Genomic DNA, 23,076 nt, shown 5'->3' on the forward strand with positions numbered 1-23,076 from the left:
CGTCTGTAGGAGTTTGTAGGAGATTTCAAATATCACCGAGCTGATGTGAGATCCTCACAAGCTGTTGGACTTTCTCAACTTCCTGTTTATAGATCTCACTCCTCAGTTGACCAGGGTGGCCGGTGCTAGAAATGTGGTGAAAAAATAGGCTCAGATAGATGGGGGGGGGTTTCTTTTGATTGAATTATTGGGGGGGATTAAAAAGTGCCTAATTGGAAGAATCTATAGAAACTTCTAGATCAGCTGTCCTGTAAAACAGTATTGTCAAATAAGTATTACTCTCAAAAGGAAAAAGTCTTGAATGACCAATGACCCGATACTCATCTGCAAAGATTGAGTTGATAATTCGCAATATTTTAATGCTTTGCATTCTAATCGTTAGTTTAGGTTCTAAAGATGTAGCTGGAGCTTCAACATGAATTATGTTGTGACCTTGCTTTAGCCAGTGAAGAGGTAGATATCAGCGGCTGTATTAAGAATGAGTGATTCAGTTGAGGCTATGGTGGCTAATTATTCTTTATTTTTATGTATGACAGTGTATAGTATAGTATAGTATTTGTATATCAAGTGTCTTTCTAATGTAGAATGTATTACCTAACGTATAATCATGTAAGAAACACTAAGCCAGACCCCAAAAAACACTCAAAACACATAGCAGTGTCTCCTTTTGGAGGATTCAGAATATGGTCACCCTAGTAAAAGTTGGGGGTATTTTTTAGTTTCTACAGCCACATTTACGTGGACACCCAATGAACTGAAGCCTTTTGCACTTTACTTTTTTAAATTGGATGTTGGCCCTTGCACAGAAAACAAACTCCACCCACACCTCTTTCAAAAGCCAAAAACTGCCGTTAAAACAACCTCGACGTCCTGTCTGTGAAAATAAAATAAGAATTTGATCCAAGCAAAGGCATAAGCAAAAGCTTATCTTCACCTGCTTCACTCAAAACCTTTCTGTTGTAAAAAGTAGTGCTGGGTTGATGAGGCTTCATGAAACAGCTGTGTAGTGAATCGTGATACAGTGTATTGATATTTCACCAGATGTCACACTGTGCTTTATGATATTTTCCTCTAATTTACTAATTCAATGAAACCTGGATTCTTTTCAACATTATAGTGCCACTAAGTGGCCTTTCTAAATTAATGTATCATGATACAATGTCTTCACTAATAATTTGTTTCATGACACCTCATCTGCCCATCATTAATAAACAGATCAATCAAAAAATATATAAATGGATTTAGAAGGGTTTCATTATTAACTTGTATGGTCTTTCACCGCTGCAGTCTCGTGCTTTGCTTCATTCAGGAGAAGCAAGAAAGCAAAGAACTTGACTTTATTAAACCCAACATACTTCTACATGCAAGAACTTCAAGGAAGTCCAACTCCCTGTCCGAAAACCTATTCTAGAAAAACACAATTTGAATGTTGGAAGTTGTTTTATTGATTTAATGTAATTGTGTTTGTACTGTAACTGACTCTGCTGCTGTGTTGATCCACCAGTCTCTGATGGTCAATTCACCACATCGTGGATCAACATTACAACATCTTTGTTTCTACTGAGGTTAGTTTAGTAACACAAATCCAGCTCAAGTTCCAGATTTGTTGCTTGTTCTTCCCTCAGACGAGCACCACCAGTTGTGTTAAGGCAAAAATACACAAAATACGTTTCACTTTGCCTTTCCCACCCTCCACTCCGACAACACTGAAAGGTCACGGCAACACTTCTCAGGACAGAACCGATAATAAACCGTATAAAATATCAAATACAAATGTCGAAGCGCTGCTGCTACAGTGTTCTTACGTGCACACGTATTTGCACTTCAGCTTCAGGGGAGCTTGGCACTACACCTGGACCGAGCCTGGAGGGTGTCTCAGTCCAACAACGCCTCCCGTGGACTATACGTTGGTCTCGATGCCGTTCATGTCTACAGTGCATGATTCTTTGCTCTTCTTCGTGTGTCGTGGGGGAATGGTGGGCTTCTTTCGCTCCCCGGGGGGTCGCACTCCCTCCTCCAGCTGCATGAGTCGAGCCACCTCCGGAGGGATCAGCTCGTGTTTGAGTCCCGAGGACAGCAGTCGGAAGTTGCCGTTGTTGTTGTGGCAGTTCATGAGAGGAGGGGTGCTCATCACCGGCTTGGTCTCGCAGATCAAAGGCACCTGGTCCACAAAATGATGCGTCAAAAATGATGGATAGGTAGGTAGAACTTTATTGATCCCTCAGGAGGTCTCCTGGATGAACACTAGTTACACTAGTTACATTGAATAATAATTGAAAAATAGATTTTCTAATTCAACATAAAAATGTAGGCACTACTATAACAACATTTCTATATTGAATTTAAAAGACTATGAATAAATAATATTGAACTTGGAAAATGTACTTCAGAATGAATAGTGTACAATTGATAATGATCAATATTTAAATATTTTCCATAACACATGAATTTTGAAAGTATTCAATTTTTAATTTTATTTTTTACAAATTCAACCTTTAGATTTAGAATTATTGAATTAGATAATTCTAAAAAAGAATTAACTGCTAAAAACAATATTTTAATTAAAAGAAAAAGAATTTCAATATCTAAAATGGTAAATTTAATAGTATTTTGAAAGCCAACCGTATATTTATATGAATAGAAACATCTATAAAAAAAACTTCAAGAGATGAATCCATCCTCACCCCATCTCCTTCCTTCATGAAGTCTTTCCTGCAGATGTGGGCCATGATGCCCGTGGCCAGAGCGTCGCCCATCACGTTCACCATGGTGCGGAATCTGTCTCTGTGCAGGTCGAGGACACGTGTGAGAGACTTGGAACCGAAAGACGACTCTAAGCAGCATCACTTCTACTTACAAGGCCCAGTCTACTGCGATGATTAGACTGATGTCATCAGTTGGCAGACCAACGGATGTGAGCACGATCACCATGGTGACCAGTCCAGCCTGTGGAATCCCAGCAGCACCGATGCTGGCCGCGGTGGCAGTGATGCTGTCGAGAGACGTTTTTGTTGATTAGAGTGCAGGCGAAACCAGAGGAAGGCTAGGTAACCACAACACAATGTGAGTTGAAAGTGTTTCAAAGACAGAATTGGTGAAAATTTAGAAACGTAAAAAGGTTTTAGAAAATAAATAATGTCCAACTTACATATTGTTTAGCTTAGCTTTGGCTCCTTCAATAAATCTGACTCAAATCTTTTATTTTTTTCAAGTTAAATTACTTCATAAAATAACTTTTATCTCTATCTTGATTTAAGTCTTTAGGTTCAGGTTCTTAACATAATAAGGTTATTTAATTAACTATGGCATCAGTCTGTCAAACTGAGCCTGAGAAACCTGGGTGTTGTATTTGATAAAGACATGTCTCTTGTTCAACACAGCAGAAAACTGACCAGAAACTGTTTCCTTCAACTGAGAAAAATCACTAAACTTAGGAAAATGTTGTCGGAACATGATCTGGAGCTTGTAATCTATGCGTTTGTGTCTTCTCGCCTGGACTATTGCAACAGTTTATTTTCATGTCTTAACAAGAAGGAGCTGTATCGTCTGCAGTTAATACAAAACTCTGCATCAAGAATTCTGACCCGCTCTAGTAGAAGAACTCACATTTCTCCGATCCTTAAAACTCTTCACTGGCTTCCAGTTTCTTTCAGGATCAACTTTAAAATTCTGGTTCTTACTTTCAGATCTATTCATGGTCAGACTCCTCCTTACATCACTGATCTGATCCAGCCTTACACCCCAACTCGGGCTCTGAGGTCTGTGGATCAGAATCTACTGATGGTTCCTCGCACACGGCTCAGGACCAGAGGAGAGAAATCCTTCCAGACTGTTGCTCCTAAGCTTTGGAATGATCTTCCTCTCTCTTTGCGCTTGATGGATCTACCGACTCCTTCAAGAAACATCTTAAGACGTTTCTATTTGTTCAGGCTTTTCCTTGATTTTCTGGAACTCCTGTTCAGTTTTATCTTTATCTTTAAAGTATATACTTTATTGAATTTTGTTTTGATTGTTTAAGCGCTTTGTGACCCTGGTCTGGAAAAGCGCTATACAAATAAAAATGACTTACTTACTTACTTACTTAATAAAAAGCTGAGATGGTTGATTTGGTATACAAAGAGAAATATTCCATCCAAAACATCCTGTATACACGTGGTTTATGATACATTGTCAGGGAGGTATTTATGGGACATGTTTTTCAACAACAAAGGCCACAGATTTCATCCGTGTAATGTTGTAAAGCCATACAGCTACTGTAGATTGAAATCATCCGCTTATCCTGACGAGAAACATTAAACCGCAACGATATTTCCAGTCACGCTAGCGCTGCAGCTTTGACCTTAACCTCCGTCTGTAGCTCGCACTGATCCTCGGCATCAGAACCAACAGGTCCGGCTGCATGATTCTGACTAAACAATCTTGAATAAAAAGAGTTTTGAGTCAGGAAGCACCATGAATCCACAACTGAGAACAATTTGTCAAAAGTTGATCTGAGTCTCTGATCATTATTTGAGGAGGAGTTGTTCAGGGATGAAGCAGCTAAGGTGAGGATACAGGGAATACTGTTACCATGGACATCCACCCCACTTTCACCTTGAGACGTGTGTCACACAGTGTTGTGAAACCTTTCTATAAGAACACAAACACACACCCAGCAGACCTGGAAAACCTCAAGAGAGCTTCTGTTTTGTTCAGTAAACTTGAAAAACACAAACTGTTACAATCATTTCTGAATTTTATAGAAACCAAATTCTTTATTTAATTTATGGTAATTTACTTCTGTTTAAAATTTGGCACTGCAATGTAAAGATATATAACAGAGAGGTGTAAAGTTTAATTTAATACCCTAAATTTAACGATTAAAACATGTCAAAAACTTGGTAAATATAGGTATAAATGGCCAGAAAATTAAATTTCTATCCTTTTTGAAGAATAAAAACATTTAGTATGATACATTTCAATAATTCAAGGTTTAAATTTTATATTTTGGTCACAAAAAATATTTAAAACGTAATAAATAAAATATGGAAACATTTAAAATGCCTTTTTTTATTCCTATGTTTGCATTTTACATTTTGTGGCTATAAATATTAACTCACCAAAGTATCATAAAAACAAAGCCTCTTTAGATGTTATATTCATCTCTCTAAAAAATTTCAATATGATCAGTTTTAATTCGATTGTCCTCAAACAAGGACTCTGAGTTATATAAGTCAACTTTCAAAATTATCTCACGAACAAAATTGAACCTCAAACTGTGGCCAAAAATATGGATGCTAGAGTTGAAAAACAAAATAGATTATAAATTGTACATTTTTATGGTAAGAAAAGATATGAAAAACCAACGTCTATTTTTAATGTCCACATGCTGAAGTATCTAACGAACTTTTAATGCTCTTTTTGACTGTCCAAAAACTCCACAAACTGTGAAGACAAAGACCATCCTGAGGTCTTGAGCGAGGGCCTCTGCTGCTGCGCGACGGATCATCATATCAAATGTAACGAGGCTGTGATATGATTCTACAAACGAGTGTGAAGGATTTATAGCTCCATATTATTGCTCTTAAACCCTGGTGATGGTGGACCATTAGCATGCTGATGAGCTTAGGGGCACAGATGGTCTCCTGCACAGTCCACTGACCTGATGGTGATGATCTGGCCAAAGTCCAGCTCATAATTATTCACTTGTGCGATGAAGATCGCGGCCACCGCCTCGTACAGCGCCGTGCCGTCCATGTTGATGGTGGCGCCCACCGGGAGCACGAAGCGGATGATGCGGCGGTCGATGTGGTTGTTCTCTAGGAGGCACTTGAAGGTGATAGGCAACGTGGCAGAGCTGGAGGAAGAGATGTGACGTTAACGCAGGTGGACTTTCGACAGCTGTGTTTGCTGCTGACGCGCCGCTGCAACTATGTTTTAATACAGACTATAAACTGCTTCAAGAAGCAGATGCTTCAAGCTGATCTGAGGGCAGCGACAAGTGAAGTGACTCAGGCAATATTCGAAGAAATAAAGATTAAAAATGTACCTTAATACACTGTCTTCTGTTCTGTCTACGTGGAACACAGTTCTCACCTGGAAGAGGTCGCCAGGGCAATGAGCAAGGCCTGCAGGATTCCTCGAATGTAGACGATGGGGCTTTTCTTGGTGATGAAGAAGTACATGGCCGGCAGGATGAAGAGGCCGTGGAGGACGAGGCCGAACACCACGGTGACGGCGTAGAAGCCCAGTTTCTTACCCATCGCCGACGGGTCGCTCATCTCCAGGATTTTACCAGCCACCAGGAACACTATGCCAAACGGGAAGTACCTGCCAGCAGATTAAGAGAGAATTGAATTTCTTAATGGGGGAACCAAGAACACATGGGGTGAAGAAAATAGCCTTGAGAATAAAAACTGAAAGGGTAGATTCCATGATGTTATAAATATGAGCTTAAAAATACTATTTTATCATATTGAAGCTGAAATACCTGCCGTTTCCCGAGTATAACAACAACCAAATAACCCCATGGAATAAATAGAAAAGAGTATGTTCAGATCAGTTATGGGCCTCAGCCATCCTTATTTATAACTATGTATGTGTTAGATATAGGTTAAATGTAAGCTAATGTGGACATGTTTTAGTTTTCATATGGGTCTTCTGCACCCTTTGTGGCCCCTTTCCTTAGAATGAGTTCCCTTTTTCGTAAATACTTCGAGAGGTCAGTACAATTTTCTCTTGATTAGACCATTTTTTAATTTCTCATGGGGGTCTTCTGCCCCCCTCTCTACCTCCCTTATTTAGTAATATTTATGGTTTTAATTCCATCGAAATTGGACATTGGTTGGACCTTTGTGCCCCCTTTCCCCTGACATGATAGAGTTGCCCTCCCCCTATGAACCCTTCACTGAGAGGTCAGTAGTCTACATCCACACTTTAAAGCAAATTTGGAAATGTTTGAATAATCATGGAGGTCATCCTCGTCCTTATTCCCACCCCATTACAATTAACAAAAGAATAAGAAACTCTGGGAATCTTCCTAACTTAGGCTGGTCCCAAGTCTGCCTCTTAGCCCTACCCCTTCGTCTGCCCCTTAAAACAGAGTGACAAGGTCGACTTTTATCTATCTGACTTTTGGGACCCTTGCTACAGAATCAATCGTTTCTGCTGATCGAATATTACATGTTATTAAAACAAACATAACAACGTAACTAGTAGAATAGTATATAAATAGTGTTAAAATGTAATTTAACATATACAGTTTACAAAGATTTGTCAGAATCATATGAGTTCCTTTCCCCCTAAAACTTTCCCTGAGAGGTTTTGTTGGTTATTTTTGTTATTATATTTTGAGGGAAAGAAAGTATTATTCACCAAATAGATCAAGATGAAAACTTCACAATAAGAAAATAAGAAAAAATAAGTTGAAGAAGTCACTTCTTAAATTAATTTAAAATAGAAAGTTTTCCCAGACCAGCTTTAGCATCATCATTCCTGAAGATAAGACTTTTCCAAGTGTCTGATTAAAACTTTTCATCGTGAGAATGTCAAAATTGTAACAGCATGATCTTCCAGATGGACTTGACTTGTCTGAACATACTGTCGTGGGATTTTAACATCTGTCTGCTGTGTTTATGTATGGAGCGTATTTTAGATCCTTTTAGCTCGTGCGGCCTTTTTTAATGTGATAATGTTAAGATTTTAATGATCTAAAGATGAAATTGAAATGATAATCTGTCTGTTTTGTTGGGGAATATGATGTGTTTGGTCATTCAGTTATTCTTTACAACCTTTTATATTTTATTTAAACTGCCAGCCAAAGGTTTAAAAACATTTTTATTCATTCTTTACTAGTTTTTTTTATAGTAGCTGAAGTACACAGAAGACTCCAAAATATACATACAAGATACATGTAATTTAAATTCGAAAATATAAATATTATTTATATACTTTTCTTTAATTGAAAAATACGTAACATTTTGAGATTATTATTTTGCTCTTTGTCAGGAGAATCTGTGAATGTCATGTGAGTACTGAGAACTGATAGTTTTTTAAGTTAAAAAGAAGACAAATTCTTTATCCTGTTTTGGTAACAAATCGCAACAGTAAAACTGTTTATTTAGTTAATAACAGTTACACCACTCAGACACCAGGTGGAGCCAGAAACAGCATTATTAATCCTACAGATTGGCCCTTTAAAGAAGACAAAGTGCTTAAATATATCGAGTTCTAATCTCCCACTTACTTTTCACATGTAAGTAAGTAAGTAAGTAATATTTATTTATATAGCGCTTTTCGAGACCAGGGTCACAAAGCGCTTAGACAATCAAAACAATACTCAAAAAAGTACATACTTTAAAGATCAAGATAATACTGAGAACAACACAGGAGTTCGAGAAATTCAAGGAAAAACCTGAACAAATAGAAACGTCTTAAGATGTTTCTTAAAGGAGTCAGTAGACTCCATCAAGCGCAAAGAGTACATTTAGTGTGTAATTCTATCATGTCCAGCTATAGAGAAGTTTTTTAAGAGTAACAAACTTAAACTCCTGGTTCGAAATGTTAGAATTACCAGATGACGATGGCGACTATTCTGAGGACGGCCTCGTTTAGACTCTGGCAGAAGTTGACCAAGGCGCTTCCGTTCGGGCCCATCCGCCCCAGCATGATCCCTGCAATATCAGATAGAATTGTTCAAATCTGGCATTTTCATTATTTTAAAATGTTTTATTTCATACCCATCGTGGCGGAGAAGATGACTATTCCGAGAACGTTCATCCCGTCACTGGTTCCTTCTCGTGTGTGAACGATCACGTCCGGCGGTGGAGTCAGGTCCAGAGCAAAGTTCTGAATGTCGGTCCCGTTATCGTCCTGGATCCCGTAGATGAGTGCTCTCCGCGTGGACGACTCGGACTGAGACTGACTCAGCGTTGGCTTTGGTTTCACTTCGTACTCGCTCTTGGTTCGATACTGTAGGAAAAGAGATGTCAGGTCAGGACTAAAGTTGTGTTCTGGTGGTAGAACCCTGGATTCAGTGTTCTCACCTGCTGGAACGTGGCCTGGACTAGATTAGCGGGGAACATGTTGCTGTAAGAAACACACTTGTCAATACAATTAAATATGTAATAAATATGTAATATTTTATCAAAGATTTAACGTACATTAAAATCACGTTTTATTATATAGATGTGTTTGTTGATTGATGGATACACCTTCACATTACAGTAAAGCATACAATAAATATGTCTATATACATACATAAAACTGTAGTTAAATAAATGAAAATAGTAAAAAAAAAAAAAATTGAATAATATAATAATATATAAAAAATAATAATTAAAATGTTATAATAAAATCATTAAAAAAATACTGAAAAAACTAAAAATTATATAATGGTAAATCTATCAACGACAAAAATAAAGTTACAAGTCCACACACCACACTGGTATAAAGGGGGGAGGGAGTTATATACATAATATATCTAATTGAAGCATTATAAGTATATAATAAATAATAAGAGGGAGTAGCTGAATCTCTCCTTCATGCAGCACGGGTCTACACTTCAATCAATTTATTTTTAATTATTTTCGTTGAATATTCCCCCATTTCTGGTTTCCTTTCCCTTTGTTAAGGTTTATTTTATATATATTTATTGAAATATAAATTCAGAATGAATGATAATGCATGTTGTATAATAGACCAGGCTCTACGTAGACTGACTTGATTCTCATATCATCATGTAAGTTTAAACTAGCTTTTTTAAAGAATGACACCGTTGACATTTCCATCAAAAGACAATTTGATTTTTTGTTGTATTTTCACTTGGAAAGATAGAACTACTACATGTGATAACTCATGACAAGGTGTTGAGAATCTCACCGGATGAGGTCAAGCAGGGCGTCAGCGGAACTCATGATGGGCTTCCCACTGTCTTCAGAGTCCTCCTTCTGTGCGGCCCCGCCCGGGTGTATGATGGAGACCATGATGATGCCCACGATGACCGCCACGAAGGTGGTCCACAGGTAGTAAGACACAGTGATCAGACCTAGCCGGCTGGAGCACTTGGCGTCGAGGGCAGCGAGTCCTGACATCAAGCTGGAGAACACACAGGTTTATAATCACTGACAAGATTAGGATTTAATCTTAAAAGTATTTCTTGGATAAATATTTGACCTCATTTGTTTGTCTGAATACAATGTTGCATTTAACCATAAATAGACACAAACAGATGATTCATAGACGCAGCTTTTTAATATATATGCTGCTCAATATGAGCTTCAGTTAAATGAATCTCTTTTATGACGATTTAAAGTCTAGCATTCTGTGCTCAACCTTTTCACATTTAATCTCCGCTCTGTTCGGAACAACATCAATCTGTGACCCTCCGTGTCCTCACTGAGCTTTGTTGCCGCGGACAACCACGATTACAAGAAGAAAAAAAACCAACAAGACCTGAAATGTACTTTGAAAACCAAACAGGACACAAATCTGGTTCTGTTATTGACAATGTTGGCTCTGGAATGTTTTCTGTTGATCAGAAGCTCAAATGTTAGTGACGACCAAACTGCTCCGTAAATAAATCCCTCCTCTAGTCACGGAGAGCCTTAGACTATTCCAGAAACAAAAAATAAAAGTAAAATATTTATATTATTAATATTTGACATTTGATAAAAACCACAAGTTTGCTATTGGTGTATCAAAAAATGGTCTTAAAGCAGATTTAAACCAGCATTTCTGTACTTATAATAAATAATAATATAAACAAAAAGCATATTTTATAACATGTTTATCTGCTAGTATTTTACCCCAGTATCCTAACGCTTGTTATGAATTCAATATGACCTACTTAGTCACAATTATAACAAATAAGATCAGGATTTATCAATCAATTATCCTTTTGACTGAGTTGCAAAAGCGTTATTTAAACATCAAAGATAAATACATTTCATTTAATTTTGAAAATGTGCACTAATAATATTTTATTTTTCAACATTTGTCAGCTTCATCGAATGCGTTTGTCAACAAACCTTCACGAAGGATCCATAGAATGTTCTAGTCAAACCTCTTGACCTTCATTAAACCACATGAATTACAGTCAATTATTGAGTACAGTTCTTACCAAAATATCTCTGCTTGTTTATATCTTTAGAAAGATACACATTTTTCTCAGCTTTATTTTTAAGTTTAACTTTTACATTTTGACTTTAATGTTTAAAACACACAAGCACTGTATTTGATGTTCATCAGTTAGCATTATTTCATCATAGCATAGTTTATTTTATTTAGAGCAGGAGACAAAAAAATAGAATTCACTGACTTTCAAATGTGTTGCTAAACATGTATAACAGCTTTAATTGTGTATATTGTATATTTCTTTTGGGGGGGAGGTTTTATTCAGGGAGTTTGTATCGTACAGTTCCTGGTTGTCATGTCTCATGATTTTATTTTGAAACTTTTCCCCTATCTGTTTCCTGATTTCCACGGCGCCCGATCATACTCGTCAATCTTATGTATATTTTGGAGTCTTCTGTGTACAGCTACTATACAAAAACTAGTAAAGAATGAATAAAAATGTATTTAAACCTTTGGCTGTCCTGTCCTCGAGCTTTGACTTTCTTTGGACTGTGAAATGGACAATTGATAATGTGGACGTTTCTTTGGTTTTATTGCATGAATCTTTGAACTCTTATCGTAAATAAACTTATTCTTTCTTTTTTGTCTGATGTTTGATTGTTGCGTTTGTGACCAGCTCTATTCAGAACCTGACACTGGTTACCCTTTGTACTTGTCGGTGCCCATGAAGCGTCCCTCAGACGTAAATCTTTCCGTATCTTTTCTCTTCTAATTCTTTGACTAGTTTACATCATATATGTCTCTGTGTTCAAGCTAAAAGCCCATTGAGGGGATATTGAGATCTAATAGAATAGTTTCCCCTTCTTCATAAACTCAGATCTAGTCTAATTAAAAGGTGAAATTAGAGAAATGTGATACATTCTCTTGTCGTGACAAATCAGCATCTGCATCAAATCCCATTTAGAGACACTTTTGATGATAGATACTGATCACTTTATTTGGTTCAAATGTTGCCTGCAGAGTTCAAGCTGATATCTGGACAACAAAATAAAAACTTTAACAACTTTCTATTGACATAGACCAGATCAAAACGTTCAAAAGTGTTTAGAAGTGGATGTATTATGTCTTTCATATTTCACTATAAATGAGATCTAAAAAACTCTATAACAACAGAAGGATGTTTTTATGAAGTTACAAATGAATGTAGTATAATTGATGCATTTTTATCAGTTATACAATAAAATACAATTCAATATTTTCCCTATCTGTGGCTTATTGGTCAGGAAAAAAACAAAACTCTTAATAACACTTTAAATTTCACAGATTTTACCTGGACACCACCAGAGGCAGAATCAGCATCTTCAACATCCTCATCAGGAGCTCGCCAGGAAACTGGAAGTACTTCACTTCCTGTTGAAAGAAAAAAACACATTTTGACTCAAAGTAAAGGTAAAAATAATGATATACACTTTTCAAGCATCTTTAAATATGACCTTCATAGATTTTAAAATAATAATACAATTTGTCATTGAGACCATCCATCCATCCATCCATCCATCCATCCATCCATCCATCCATCCATCCATCCATCCATCCATCCATCATCCATCCATCCATCCATCCATCCATCCATCCATCCATCCATCCATCCATCCGTCCGTCCGTCCATCCTTCCATCCATCCATCCATCCATCCATCATCCATCCATCCATCCATCCATCCATCCATCCATCCATCCATCCATCCATCCATCCATCCATCCATCATCCATCCATCCATCCATCCATCCATCCATCCATCCGTCCATCCGTCCATCCATCCATCCATCCATCCATCCATCCGTCCATCCGTCCATTCGTCCATCATCCATCATCCATCATCCATCATCCATCATCCATCATCCATCATCCATCATCCATCCGTCCATCATCCATCATCCATCATCCATCATCCATCATCCATCATCCATCATCCATCATCCATCATCCATCATCCATCATCCATCATCCATCATCCATCCATCCATCCATCCATCCATCCATGTAGAAGCCTTTTTGGCTGGCTAGCTTCATCAATATGGTGGTGTTTCATTAACAGCTCAATAACGCCAACACTGGGCTCTGATAAATTAATTCCACCCCATTTAAAGTCACATGTTGTCACAATTATATCCTCACGTCTACTACAATGTAATGAGATTCGGGGGGGAACGCCCAAACGTCAGCGCTGGAACAGATGCCACACAGATGGGTGCCGGAGATATTTGGGTGACAGTTGGGCAGATGTTGGGCGGTTCTCACAGGGTTCAGTGATTGTGGACAGATGTTCTCCGTCAGTGGCTGTGTCATCCCCCTCACTCACAGGATCAACTTGGCTGCCAGTCAACTGTGTTGGAAGTCACTTCATCCAGTCGGCGTGTCGGTGAGGAGCTTTTGTTTGAGCATAATTGAAATTGCTAATATGTTTCCTTTAATTTAATATCATTAGATGACTTTAATACGAAGCACCAACATTTCTATTTGAGTAAAGAAATGTGTCAACTTTCTCCTTGACTCTCTCCCATCTTCTCATTTATTTCTGAAGCCTATGAAGACAATGCACATTTATAACTATTGTAATATGTGTTTGTAACTACTTACAATCGCTTGCATTATGGCAACTTCAATAAAAATAAATTTAAAACAGGATAGTTTGGCTGTGATTCCATTTGGTTGATGTTCTGTGCTTTCATGGAAGGAACATCTAAAGAAACATTGAAACATAACTGAATAAAGCACAGTAAGACATCAAATAATGTCAATAAATCAGCTTTTATATGACTGGGCTAGTACTATGACCCATTGGTGGTTCAGAAGGTTCTCATCCGTCTCAGACCCAGCAAAATTATTGATTAGTAAAAGTTGTTAACATGATTGTTTGCTTTTCTGATTTCATTGGGAAGGAGCACTTTGGCTTCTTGTGATGACAAAAATAGTCAGTGGCGTGCCGTCAAATATAATCAGAAAATAATTTTAATTTTAATTTTTTTTTTTTTTGTTGGTTTATTTTTCATAAATATGTATTAAATTATTCCTCATTGTCTTTCTCTTCATTTCATTTCTTTCCTCTTGCTTGCGCAAGTTGCGCACTGTTTCCAAGATTGTACGTTCATGTGAGAACTTTCATCCAATCATATTTGAGCTCTCACCAGCTCTGTTGCCAGAAGAAATCTGCTCGAGGCCTTTAGTAGGTTTCAGAACTGGCTATTGTACATTGAAATAAACGACAGCCGAAGGATTGTGTTAATCAATCAGATTCGAGTTGACGAACGCGTTGAGCGCGTTGAACACGTTCATATCTGATTGGATATCACTCAGACAAGTCACATGGAGCTAAAATGTTGATTTGGTTTAATTTCGCTGTTTGTTTTTCAACACAATGGTTGAAGGCCCTAATCTGGTCGCGAATATACTAGCAAAGCCATTTTCAAGAAGGACTTTTCAAGAAAAGCTGGACGTTGTTAAGAAAGTTATACTAACTCCGAGACGAATCTTTCAAAAGTTTCGAAGGATTTATCTGCCACATTTCCTCCAAATGTGTGTGTGTGTGTCGCTGCAGTTTAATGAGACTCGGATTTTGTTTCCCAACTAAAGACATTTACTCTGGTTGATTTCATCGATTCTCATTCCCGGGCTTCAGAGACGCTGATGATGCTTCGGTCTGGACTGTTGTTTGTCGTCATCATTGATATACCGTATGCGCGACTCAAAGTGACGTAGCTGCTGATTAAAATCTAGCTGTTGTTGTTTCTACGTGTGTTGTTTTGTTACTAAGTTTCGATGCAGAGTGTGTGTGTCGTGGCCATGTAAACCACACAGACTGTAGTCGGAGTGATATTTTGATATAATGCCCTGAAGTTGTGTTCATCTGATGATAAACGTCTTATTGACCTATAACAGTACAGGCTCAGATCCCTGTGGTGTATAAAGAACCTTAAAGTAGTTATTGAGTGATGGATTCATTCAAACGTGCGCCACTGAAGTCCTTTGTGTGAAATGCACGGCCTGCCACTGGGTCTTAATAAGGAAAAACTATCTGTCAAATATTAATACACATTACAGTCATAAATAAATTCAATAGTTTTCCTAGATGAGTTTCTAGAGTCTAAATAATTTACAGTATTTAGGATTATATTTGCAACGGATTGATAAGGCCTTCCTGTATGAAACACTATCTTCATCCTAAAGGCCACTAGGTGGCAGTCTCAGCTTGATAAGATTTGATTCTTATCTACTAATTCACTAATTATTTTTTAAGCTAAGTTCAAAATGAATGACTGTGTCATGATATGATACATACAACACAATATCATGCCTTTTTAAATGAGAGATGTTGTTACAAGGTTTGAAGATTGACAAACATGGCCCTTAAGAGGTGTTGAGTACGAACACATGAACATTGTAAGCTGTCATGGCAACTAGGTTTGTATTGTATTATGGGTACATCTTGATACTTTGGGGGTTTCAAGCACATTTAGGATCTTGAAACATCAGTTATATTCTCATGTCTACCTTAAATATCTGTCTATTCGTCCATTATGAACCTGCCATTTGACTTATCATTGTCTCCGTCTCTATGTCTAGATAATCATTTTGATTTTTCTCAAAAATGTCTCAGGAAAGTGACATACAAGTTGATCCATCTGTCCTTTCCATCCTTCCATTTGTTGGTTTATCCATGATTCAAACATATCCGTCCATTTTATAATCTATTCATCTTCTACAAACCTCTAAACATCTCTGCCGTTCAACACTCCTTTGTTTTAACAACTTTGTTTCAAAATCTTCCCATCAGTTCATTTGTCCGTCCCACCATCCAACGATGAGACGGATCCATCATTCAGAGACACATTCTGTCCACACGTGCACATGCAGGCACATTGTCATGTTTTTATTAGATGAAGATGAAATATTCAGACGAGAACAAGAACAAGCAGGAATAACTATAAGGAGTGACCGATGTTCGGGACATTAGTATCTATATCAGTGTTTGGGATCAAGCATAGATGATGGAGACCATATATGATGGGACAAGTCGAACCTCAGTGGCTGGACTGGCTGCAGGGAGACGAGAGCGTAATGACAGCTAAAGAGCTTTTCTAGTTGAGCATTACACAGTGAGAGCTTAGCATGCTGCGTAAGAGCAGGATCAGCAGAGGAGCAGAGATTCTTGTTTCTGCTCCACCGTCCAGCGCGTCTGTGTGTGTCTGTGTGTGTCTGTGTGTGTCTGTGTGTGTTGCTGTGTGTGTTGCTGTGTGTGTCTGTGTGTGTTGCTGTGTTTGTCTGTGTGTGTTGCTGTGTGTGTTGCTGTGTTTGTCTGTGTGTGTTGCTGTGTTTGTCTGTGTGTGTTGCTGTGTGTGTTGCTGTGTTTGTCTGTGTGTGTTGCTGTGTTTGTCTGTGTGTGTTGCTGTGTGTGTTGCTGTGTGTGTTGCTGTGTGTGTCTGTGTGTGTTGATGCATGCATTATTTTGTCTTTCTGTGTGTGTCTTTGGTTGTTGCATTGTGGGTCTGTGTTTGTTGTTGTGTGTTTTGCTGGCTGTTTCTGTGTGTGTGTCTGTTCTTATTGATACGTGTGTTTCTGTGTGTATTGCTGTGTGTGTTGCTGTGTGTGTTGCTGTGTGTGTGTGTTACTGTGTTACGTTGTGTGTGTGTCTTGTTGTGTGTGTCTGTGTGTGCCTGTGTTTTTCTGTATGTTTTGGTGTGTATCTGCTCTGTGTGTCTGTTTTTGTGTGTGTTGGTGTGTGTGTGTGCGTGTGTTGCTGTTTGTGTTCTTGTGTTTGTCTCTGTGTGTGCGTTTTGCTGCATGTGTTGCTGTGTTTCAGTTACTTTGTGTGTTGCTCTTTGTGTGTGTCTGTTAAAACTTTGAATTTTTTTTATAAAATGTTGGGAATTGAATTAAAATATTTCTATTTCAAAGGGTTGAATAAAACAGTTTATAACTTATTTGAATTAAAAACAAGCTACTTAAGCTTCTCCTCGTCCAGAATACAATAAAACCAGGTGGTGGAGGTTCTAAACAATACAATAAAACCAGGTGGGAGCAGCAGGTGAGAGAGTTATGAGGGGTATGCAGTGCGGAACAGGAGTTTGAGTTGGGCTTTGAAGAGGGCGAGAGAGTCACAGTGGCAGAGGTCTGGTGGGAGAAAGTTCTAAAGTTTGGGAACAGAGCGACTGTAGGCTCTACTCCCCACGGTGCTGAGACGGACACAGGGCACAGAAAGGTGGATGGAGGAGGAGGAATGGAGGGAGCTAGTCGTAGTGTTGGTGTGTATGAGGTCAGACAGGGATGGGGGGAGAGATTGATGGACTTGAAGGTATACAGGAGGAGTTTGTAGACAATTCGTTGGTTGATGAGCCAGTGAAGCTGCTGGAGGATGGGGGTGATGTGCCGGGATTTGTTTTTTGATTTTTGAATTATTGGAATTAGACTATCAAAGTCTATGTGTAAAATAAACATTTTCATTTGGAATTTGATTAAAAAAAAGTAATTTAATTATTAAAAAGACAAAACAAATTCAACCTTTGAATTTATAAATAAATAAAAAAATCTTTAAAACCATAAAAATGTCAAAGTTTAAACATTTTAAATGTTAAATATAACTTTTCAATATTCTGCTAGCACTCATAAAATCTCCCTTCAACATCTGATGACCAAATGTCATTCTTTAACCCTTGTGTTGTCTCTGGGTCAAGGTGAGGGTTAACAAAGATCGTCTACAAGCGTCTCCTGCTCTCATAGATGTCTCGAGACACATGTGAAGAGCCAGTAAGAAGAGAAGTGTCCATGTTTATACTTCATTTATTTGAACATTCATCGAGCATCAGGGTCTTCAAATATAGTAGAGCACCAAGGACCTTGCCTGATATACTGACCTTTGCTTATAGCGCTAAAGAGCTGCTCCATGTGTTTGATATTAGTAGCCATAGTATCATTTCCATGTCACAGTTAGGAGTTTAAATTCGATTAGTCAGGGGAGACCTTTCTTATTTAGTTTTCCTTTCAATCAAATGAAATAAATCAAGTACTTACTTGAGTCTTAAAAACCATCTGCCATTAATCATCTAAGAGATCAGTCAGTCCAAATGAATAAAAGAATATGCTTATTTCACTATCTGGAAATGTAGAAATGAACTTCGCCAAACACCTGGACAGTTCTCTCTCGCACAAGTGAGACGAAGGACAAACACACAAGTGTTGAGTCACTGTTCTTCTTTATATTTTCATATTGTTTTTGTTACGTTCCACTTTTTCCATGTCCAGATCTTTAAGCAGGATCAGATGATTTCATGCGCTGGTACACTAGTTGTCTCATATCTTGTATATTCTTGCTCAGAACGTTTGTCTTTAGTGCTTTATGAGAGCTTAAATGAGTTTTCTGTTCTGCTTTCAGGTTCCCTGTTCTTGTTCCTGTTCCTGGTTCTGTGGACGATATTGGACTTTTGGAGATATTGGCCACATTGGTTTTCTTTGTGTTGGACTTTCTTTTTTATTGTATTTATTGGACTTTGAGTCATTTATTGAAATATTTTCTGTTATCTTTTCATATCTTTGTAAGTAAGTAAGTCATTTTTATTTGTATAGCACTTTTCCAGACCAGGGTCACAAACACTTAAACAATCAAAACAAGATCATGACAGAATTAACTCTTTTCCCAAACAATTACTCTTTTGACATATAGTTGGACTCCTATGTGATCCATGTGCAGCATCAAGTGCAGCTATTGTAAATGACTTTAAAAATCACATTTAAGTGTTGCCTGATCACAAGCTAGTTTCGTTGAGATCTTTTCTAGAATCTTGTTGAAACCGAGCAGGAGATCTTCGCATCAAGCCCAGGGATCTTTTTCTTTCATTGTAGCATATCATTCTAATACAACTGTTGAGTAGAAATCATTCACAATAACATGTTGTTCTAGATATTTATAAACATGAATATGTTCTTCAAACTCATTTTTTTAACAAGATTTTTAGGCCTGTGAAGCTGTTTGAGCCAGAGTGTTCCGTACTTTGTATTCTCTCTGTACATATTCGTAATTGTATTGTTAGTCCTGCGCTAACCTATGGGCTTAACTTCCTCTCCCTCTCACCCCCAACTCACCCCCTCACTCACACAATTAGATATTCCGGATCTAGAATTATTGACCAACTGTCAAACCTCCGTGACACGCAGACATGTTTTGTTATCGAATGTACAATTACGAAACGCAATTATTTGATTGGATTGTAATCCTCTATTGTGAGACTCGGGCTATTTTTAGTCTTTTTTTTGTCATGGACAGACATGGCTGCTTTTTGTTTATGGAGCCGATCCTGAAAGCTGCTTGGAGGCTGTATTTAGAGCAGCGTACGGCTGTATTTACTGTCAGATTTCAGCTTGTTCTGATCCTGGATTTGTGGATGTTTGCCACACGAGCACTGGACAACACTTTTCTGGATGTCACACTAGTACAATTTCTATGATCTTTAGTGGAGATTCTTTACCTTTTGTCACACTAAAGCAAACAAATATTTCCTAGCATGGTTTCTGACTGAAATGAAACAATCTTGAAAAAACACATCAACCTTTTTAAATCATTATATTAATTTACGTTAGTATAAATAATATACATATGTGTAGATGTTAATTAATATCTCTTCCCTTTTACCAAAATGAGATTTCAGATTCAAGAAATTCATTTCATAAAAGATTTTTTATTCTATTTTGTCCATCCCATTATTGTAACCCACACAAGGAGCATGGAATGAGAAGCACTCATTTTCTGTTCATATTATTAGATCGTTTACCCAACAAAAAATGAGAAAAGTGTTTCATCGTTGGCTTTCTCTAAAATATGTAGCAAAAAAGTAAAACATATTTCTTCCGTTCTTCTTCTTCTTGCAGTTAAATGAGTTTTGTCCAGTAATAGTTTTAACACCTTTGTCCTTGTGATTTCCCAAAAAAATCCACACATATGAAATTAACTTATTTGATTGAATAAAGGTTTCAGAAATGTGTCTAATTTATGTCATTAACGACCATGTTACAACTTTTTACAGGTGTCAAATTCTCTACCTGATGAATGAGCAGATGATTGAGCCATTATTTTATTTTTATTTCTCGAAAACCTAAATTTAAAGCATTTTTCAGGTGGAAATAAACTCTAACATCTAGTAGTTTGATAAAATCTAAAATTAATTCTGTAAGTTTTAAAAAGTATAATCACTGCTATTTTCATTTTCAACTTTATTTAACTTTAATGTTGTGTATTTTATACTTGTGTACTACCGGCATGATACTAATAAACCAAACTGCAGTTAACTTAAACTTTCTTTAATCCACTACATGACTTTATAGATTATCTTTACTGCCAACACATTTATTTACATTTTAACATCCTATTATTGTGAAGGTCTTTTTTATTCTTCCCTTAAATTTTTTTTTTTTTAATGGAATAATTAGGCTTTCCAAATGATTCCAATCCAAATAAATGATGAAATTTCTGCAGCTCAATGGGCAAGAGGCTGGGGACACCCTGGACAGGTTGCTAGTCCATCCCAGGGGGACATATGAATAACTACTCCCAACTACAATTATTGGGAGGCCTCTATTATCCTTAGAATTATTGTAGGCTGTGGGTGGAAGTGGAGTGTAAAGAAAGAACATAACTCACAGAAAGGCCACAGGTTGGATTCAAACCGTTGACCTTTTTATTTTGAAACTAACCCTCAATAATGTAATGAAAATAATCAAGGTGTTGGTGATTGATATCAGAAAGTCAGACTGTGACGTCAGGTGATGCTGTCGAAGCCAAACAATCGTGATCACCACTTGTTTTATCTCTATAACTTCGCTAATTCCTCTTTTTTCCCCTCTTGCTGTTTCCAAACATATTTTGGATCTTGTAACTGAATCTATCTGCGAGCAATCCTTGGCTTGTATCTGGTTCAGACTGGCCAGAGCAGATTCCCAAATCTGTGCCGTTCCAGAGGGATGTAATCGGAGTTTAACATCTGTGCCAGCCAATCATATTTGGTTTCTTTGAGCGTCACTTATGTGTGTCATTCCCTGGCATCCAACGAGGACTTGTTAATACGGCCAGAGCTCCGGTCCAGCAGTGAGTAGGTCAAAGATGGCGGTGGACAAATGTTATCGCAGAACAATAGCAACATGTTTCTGGTTGCAGATGTTGTTCAAGAGCGTGTCAGAAGGCTGTCATAACCAATGGTTTCACTGTAAGTCCTCAATCATACAAATACGATCTGCACAATCACAAAAAACATTAAATGAATCATTAATTTATCTTCACACTGTCTTTGGTTTAGGGCTGCATTCTATGTATAGTGAACTCAGTACCAGAATACAGATGTTAAATAAGGGAATACTTTGTTTAATAAAAAAATGTATGGCCGGTGGTCGTAATAATATGAGCACACTGTCTATTGGCCATACAAATGAGATTAAATTATTAAATTAAAAATAGATCAGGGGGTTTAATCAGTGCGATGAAGGTCGCTGAATTAAAAACTATTTAACCACACAGTAAAACTGCTCATTTTAGCTTCAAGACGGCAGAAGACAGAGACGATAAACTCCAGTTAGAGAAAGTTGCTTTTGCTTGTTCACCTTGAAATATAATCGTTAAATGTGTGGCTTTGTATTTGATACAGCACCTCAGTTTTACACCCTAAGAGCCTTCGATTAATTTCTGTCTAATGATAACATATTACATGTTGATTAAGGACATGAGGAAATATCAACTTACCGAATATATTGCAATTTTTGTTGTTGTACTAAATCAATATTCAACAGCACCGTATTCTTTTTTGTTTATTTTATTTTCGGGTGGCTTTCAAATCTTTTGAATTTTGTATCATAATTCTTGAATGTTTTATATTTTTTTAAGTGTTTAAAATAAAATAATTTGATCAATTATTATTATATTTATTCTTAATTAACATGCAAACATTTATAGCATTTGTAAAAAAAATACTTTTACTTCCGGCCACCAGATGGCAGCAGTCATTATATCCTCCACAGCCAAAGCAACAATGAAACCTGGGAAATCCTGTCGTTAACTGAGGATGAGAGGATACAGTTGAATCCAGCAGCTTTAAAATGTGATGTTTGGACATATTTTGGTTACAAAACAAATGAAAGCAGTAACGACTTCGAGTCATGTGGTCTGTAAATTCTGCAACACCAGAGTCAAGTACTCGGACAGTACCACAGTATCGCAATATATCGTATCGTGATACATATCGAGTCTTGCCAATAGACACCCATAATATTGATACTCTTGTTTCAACTCCAGACTCTTCAACTGACTGTATGGCTTCAGGGAGAGGACTTGCTCAAGGACATGAACCCACCTGCTCCGTGAGCCGCCGCGTCCTCAGGAAAAATCCTAAAAGACAGCCGATGATGACGGCGAGCACCGACATGATGAGGAGTCCATTCTGTCTGCAGACGTTCTTCACCCTCCCCCACACTGCGTCCAGAGCCACGGCCATCCTGAGTCACCTGTCCTGGGTCCTACCAGCAACCCATATATGTCCCGAATCCTCAACAACAAAACCCCAACGGGGGGCTTCGAGTGGCGGCAAGAAGAAGTCCTGAGTGGGAAATAGTGCTCCAGGATTGGAAGGGATGGTGTACGAAGTAAAGCGTAATCCCTGGTGTGTTATAGCACCTTCTGCTCCAGCATCCCTCCTGTCCTCTTGTCGTGGCAATCTGCACTCAGCTAAGAAGGTCCACTCGGTTTCCCAACATCCCCTCCCACCCTGCTCCACCCCTCAGCAGCCGGGCAGGATGGACGGAGTCAGGAGGGATAGAACAGCTGGCAACCCTGTCGCTGGGGGTTAACATCTGCAATCCTGTTACGGTTGCTCTGTATCAACCAGTTCTCTGGGTTTCAAGACGACCCACCAGAACATCGGGGTGCAACCATGACACAACAATGTTCATCAACTCATGGCTACTTAGTTAGTTGAGTAAAACTCAAGATGTT

The 23,076-nt window shown here is 37.9% G+C and overlaps 1 protein-coding gene across 1 annotated transcript; it reads right to left on the reverse strand.

Moving 5' to 3' along the window:
- Window positions 1–1,893: 1,893 nt before the first annotated feature.
- On the reverse strand, window positions 1,894–22,927 carry LOC148086431 (excitatory amino acid transporter 5-like). Its single transcript, XM_087784544.1, has 11 exons — window positions 22,439–22,927; window positions 12,383–12,462; window positions 9,859–10,074; window positions 9,024–9,066; window positions 8,718–8,949; window positions 8,552–8,651; window positions 6,076–6,309; window positions 5,642–5,836; window positions 2,858–2,992; window positions 2,685–2,784; window positions 1,894–2,161 (listed from the first exon to the last, which is right to left on the reverse strand). The coding sequence occupies exons 1-11, from the start codon at window positions 22,577–22,579 to the stop codon at window positions 1,901–1,903; spliced, it is 1,737 nt and encodes a 578-aa protein (XP_087640670.1). The 5' UTR covers window positions 22,580–22,927; the 3' UTR covers window positions 1,894–1,900.
- Window positions 22,928–23,076: the final 149 nt, after the last annotated feature.

This window comes from Callionymus lyra, chromosome 2, assembly GCF_982586985.1.
Source record: "Callionymus lyra chromosome 2, fCalLyr1.hap1.1, whole genome shotgun sequence".
Taxonomy (NCBI): domain Eukaryota; kingdom Metazoa; phylum Chordata; class Actinopteri; order Syngnathiformes; family Callionymidae; genus Callionymus; species Callionymus lyra.

What these genes read in the sequence shown, in the direction of transcription:
- LOC148086431 (XM_087784544.1), bottom strand. Translation starts at nt 22,579, where the DNA reads ATGGCCGTGGCTCTGGACGCAGTGTGGGGGAGGGTGAAGAACGTCTGC. An exon ending in GGCCAGATCATCACCATCAG is followed by an intron (nt 2,993 to 5,641) that starts GTCAGTGGACTG and finishes GTCTCTCGACAG; the next exon opens with CATCACTGCCACCGCGGCCA. An exon ending in TCATGAAGGAAGGAGATGGG is followed by an intron (nt 2,162 to 2,684) that starts GTGAGGATGGAT and finishes TTTGTGGACCAG; the next exon opens with GTGCCTTTGATCTGCGAGAC.